Source organism: Mirounga leonina, unplaced genomic scaffold, assembly GCF_011800145.1.
Source record: "Mirounga leonina isolate KUSES-001 unplaced genomic scaffold, KU_Mleo_1.0 Mir_183475, whole genome shotgun sequence".
NCBI lineage: Eukaryota > Metazoa > Chordata > Mammalia > Carnivora > Phocidae > Mirounga > Mirounga leonina.
The window spans coordinates 1,567-6,201 of NW_023270474.1; the positions used below are offsets into that span (position 1 = coordinate 1,567).

Genomic DNA, 4,635 nt, shown 5'->3' on the forward strand with positions numbered 1-4,635 from the left:
GAATACAGTATATGTAGTTTAAAATCAGCTTGTCATTACCTAGCTGTCTTCTTTGCAGAAATTGACAAGCTGATTTTAAACTATGCATGGAAATTCAAGGGATCCCAACTAAAAAAAACAATGTCAAAGAAATAGAACAAAGTGTCAGGATCCATATGTCCTGATTTCAAATCTTACTACAAAACTACAGTAATCAAGATATTATGATATAGGCCTGAAGATAGGTATAGACCAATGGAACAGAGCTGAAAATCCAGAAGTAATCCCTCAAATTTATATCCAGCTGAATTTTTATAAGATGCCAAGACAGATCAGTAGGGGAAAGAAATATCTTTTAAATAAATGGCTCTGGGAACACTGAATATCTACATGCAAAAGAATGAAATTGAACCTTTTGGTGTGTGTTAATTACACAAAATTAACTCAAAATAGACTGTTAAGATATTGAAAAAGCAAGCCACATAATGAAAAAGTCCTCAATCCATATATTTAACAAAGGACTCATACCTAGAATATATAAAGAATTTTTACAAATTAATGTTAAAAAGCAGACTACCCAATAAAACAGCAGTAAAGGATTGGGAGCAGGTCCTTTACAAGAGAAAATACCTAAATGATCAGTAAGCATAGGCAAAAGAGATAAACTACATGAGTTATCAGAGAAGGCAAATAAAAACCACAACACATGATTTCTACAAACCCATAAGCATGTGTACATTGGAGAAGATGGACAGTATATGTGTTGTTGAGGAAGTGGACCACACTTTTTCATTTATTACAGGGATGAATGTAATGGTACAAGCACTTTATCTAACTTTCTGATATTATCTATTAATGCTGAAAATATGCATACACTATGACCCATTCTCCAGTATATACACAGTCCCAAACTGGAAACAACCCAAATGTCAATCAAAACTAGAATGAATGAGGGTCACCTGGGTGGCTCAGTCACTTAAGCGTCCAGCTTTTGATTTCAGATCAGGTCATGATCTTGAGTTGTGGGATTGAACCCCACATCGGGCTCTGCACTGAACATGGAGCCTCCTTTAGAGTCTCTCTTCTGAAGATATTTGCAAATGACATATCAGATAAAGGGCTAGTATCCAAAATCTATAAAGAACTTACCAAACTCAACACCCAAAGAACAAATAATCCAATCAAGAAATGGGCAGAAGACATGAACAGACATTTCTGCAAAGAAGACATCCAAATGGCCAACAGACACATGAAAAAGTGTTCCACATCACTTGGCATCAGGGAAATCCAAATCAAAACCTCGATGAGATACCACCTCACACCAGTCAGAATGGCTAAAATTAACAAGTCAGGAAAGGACAGATGTTGGTGAGGGGCAGAGAATGGGGAACCCTCCTACACTGTTGGTGGGAATGCAAGCTGGTGCAGCCACTCTGGAAAACAGTGTGGAGGTTCCTCAAAAAGTCGAAAATAGAGCTACCCCATGACCCAGCAATTGCACTACTGGGTATTTACCCCAAAGATACAAATGTAGTGATCCGAAGGGGCACATGCACCCCAATGTTTATAGCAGCAATGTCCACAATAGCCAAACTATGGAAAGAGCCTAGATGTGTCCATCAACAGATGAATGGATAAAGAAGATGTCACACACACACACACACACACACACACACACACACACACTGGAATATTATGCAGCCATCAAAAATGAAATCTTGCCATTTGCAACGATGTGGATAGAACTAAAGGGTATTATGCTAAGCAAAATAAGTCAATCAGAGAAAGACAAGTATCATATGATCTCACTGATATGAGGAATTTGAGAAACAAGACAGGATCATAGACGAAGGGAGGGAAAAATGAAACAAGACGAAACCAGAGAGGGAGACAAACCATAATAACAGCCTCTTAATCTCAGGAAACAAACTGAGGGTTGCTGGAGTGGAGGGAGGTGGGAGGAATGAGGTGGCTGGGTGATGGACATTGGGGAGGGTATGTGCTATGGTGAGCACTGTGAATTGTGTAAGACTGCTGAATCACAGATCTGTACCCCTGAAACAAATAATACATTATATGTTAAAAGAAAAAACACCAAAACAAAAAGATTCTCTCCTTCTCCTTCTGCCCTACCCCGCTCACACATACTCTGTCTCTAAATTAAAAAACAAAACAAAACTAGAATAGATGAATAAATTAAGATGTATAGACACATTTGAAAACTATAAAGCCTTGAGAATGATTTAACCATAAGTATACTGAATAAAAATGGAATACGAAAGAGTATTTATTGTATGCTATATATAAGGATCAAAAATGTCCAGACTGGTCAGTGGTGTGGCAGACCAGGATAGTGGTGATAAAGTAATCTGGTTAAACAGATGGCTTTAAATCTCATGTCTAAGATTAAGTCTTAGGGTAGCTACTTACTTGATTTCTCTGGGCTTGCTAAATATGGAAAATATTAGTATCCTCATAAGAGGCTTGTACTGAGGATTAAATAAAATATGCAGTTAAATGGTTAATTAATACCAGCTGTGATAGACACCATTCAATACATAAAGCAGTTTGGTAACTTCTGAATTCTTCATGTATGAAATAAACAAAATTTGGTGGTATTAAGAAAAGTCATATAAATATGTGTTGATATCAGTACCAGATAAAGAGAGTTATTGAAGAAAAAGAGGGAGATAAGAAAACTTCTTAAAGCTCAGGGAAGTGGGCTCAAAAGTCTCACAGACTTGCAGTGAACATCACAGGACGGCTTGGGATTTCTCTGCAGAAACAGTAATACACAGAATTCAGAGAACAAGTAGGGACAAAAACCAATCAGGTGAAGAAAAACACGAGAAGAAATGTAAAATGAGACAAGGTCAAGAATGGTGTCAGCAGTAAGAGCTGTCCAAGTCACAACTTTTCCCCCCAAGTTTTTTTTTGTGTGTGTGCTTACAGGCATTTAATAAGAGAATAGAATTTCGCTCATATCTTTGCTTTAGTTACAATTGTAGAACAAAAATTTAGTGTAATATCCGTTCACTGTAATAAATGCTAATTGGCAGTTTTTCTCTAAGCAAAGTGTACAATTTCTTTTTTTTAAATTTTATTATGTTATGTTAGTCCCCCCAAGTTTTTATTTAAATTCCAGTTAGTTAACAGACAGTCTAATATTATTTTTAGGTATAGAATTTAGTGATTCCTCACTCACACACAACACCTGGTACTCATCACAACACGTGTACTCCTTAATACCCATCACCCATTTAACCCATCCTCTTGCCCTCCCAAGTCACAACTTTTAAAGGAAACATGTTTATAGCCCAATGAGTGCCCATGACAGCAGGGTTAAATTAATCACACCAAGGGGGAGTCTTTGGCTCTAAAAATTTTCTGAAGAGCATGTTTCATATCCTTATTCCTCAGGCTGTAGATGAAGGGATTCAGCATAGGGGTGACCACCATGTACATCACAGAAGCAATTATATTCTTGTTTTTGGAGTTGCCTGATGAAGGGAAAAAGTAAACACCGGCAATCGTCCCATAGTATAAAAACACCACAAAGAGGTGGGAGCCACATGTAGACAAGGCTTTGGAGATTCTTTTGAAGGAGGGGACCTTCAGAATGATGCCTGCCATGCGGATATATGAGGCCAAGATACCACTCAATGGCAGGATGAAGATGAATCCTCCTTCAGTGAGGATAAGCAGCTCATTGAGGGAGGTGTCTGAGCAGGAGGACTTGAGCACAACAGCAAGATCACAAAAGAAGTGGGGGATGATAGTCCCGGCACAGAAGGACAACTGGTCCACGAGGAGGGTGTGCAACAGAGCTTGGACACAAGAGAAAAACCAGGATCCAGCCACTAGGATAATACAAAGCCTGTCCTTCATGATGGTGGTATAGTGGAGAGGGTGACAGACAGCCAAATACCTGTCATAGGCCATCATTGTGAGAAGAAGATTGTCAAGGCAACCAAAAAATATAAAGAAATACACCTGTGAAATGCACCCCACATAGGGGATGGATTGTTGCTGAGTCTGCATGTTCATCAACGTCTTTGGAACTGTGACAGATGAAAGGGAAATGTCAGAGAAGGCCAAGTGGCTGAGGAAGAAGTACATGGGGATGTGGAGGCAAGAATCTAGCCTGATGAGCAGGATGATGAGCAGGTTCCCTAGCACTGTGGTCAGGTACATGCCCAAGAACAGGGCGAAGAACACACCCTGCTGCTCTGGCCGGATAGGGAGCCCCAGGAGGAGGAACTCAGACATGCTGCTCTGGTTCTTCAGACTCATGCTGTGCTTTTGCATGCTGGGGATAAAGAAGGGTTGGGAATAAAAGGGAAGAATGATAGGGATACAGTCCATACTGTAAATTTCTGAAAAGACAATGCATTTTAAACTACACTCCTATTAATTTCTCACACCTGTGGATGCATGCATCTTCACTCTATCCCAGTCTGGTTCTGGGAAAACATTACAACCAAAAGCAGCCAACAAGATCTCATTGCACAGAAGCAAGAGGGTGTTCACTCTTTCATTTGACCATTATTTATTGAACATTGAGACTGAACCTGGCTCTCTACTAAGGACTGAGAATGCAGCAGCAAACAAGAAAAGCAGGGTCCCTTCCTTCTATGGGTATATTTTTTATGCACT

At 39.4% G+C, this 4,635-nt stretch overlaps 1 protein-coding gene across 1 annotated transcript; it reads right to left on the reverse strand.

Moving 5' to 3' along the window:
- Window positions 1–3,330: 3,330 nt before the first annotated feature.
- LOC118023931 (olfactory receptor 1J4-like) lies at window positions 3,331–4,272 on the reverse strand. The gene has a single exon (XM_035025344.1). It carries the CDS (start codon window positions 4,270–4,272, stop codon window positions 3,331–3,333), a length of 942 nt encoding a protein of 313 aa, XP_034881235.1.
- Window positions 4,273–4,635: the final 363 nt, after the last annotated feature.

Bases quoted from the DNA above. Each gene is read 5' to 3' on its own strand.
- LOC118023931 (XM_035025344.1), bottom strand. From the start codon at position 4,272: ATGAGTCTGAAGAACCAGAGCAGCATGTCTGAGTTCCTCCTCCTGGGG.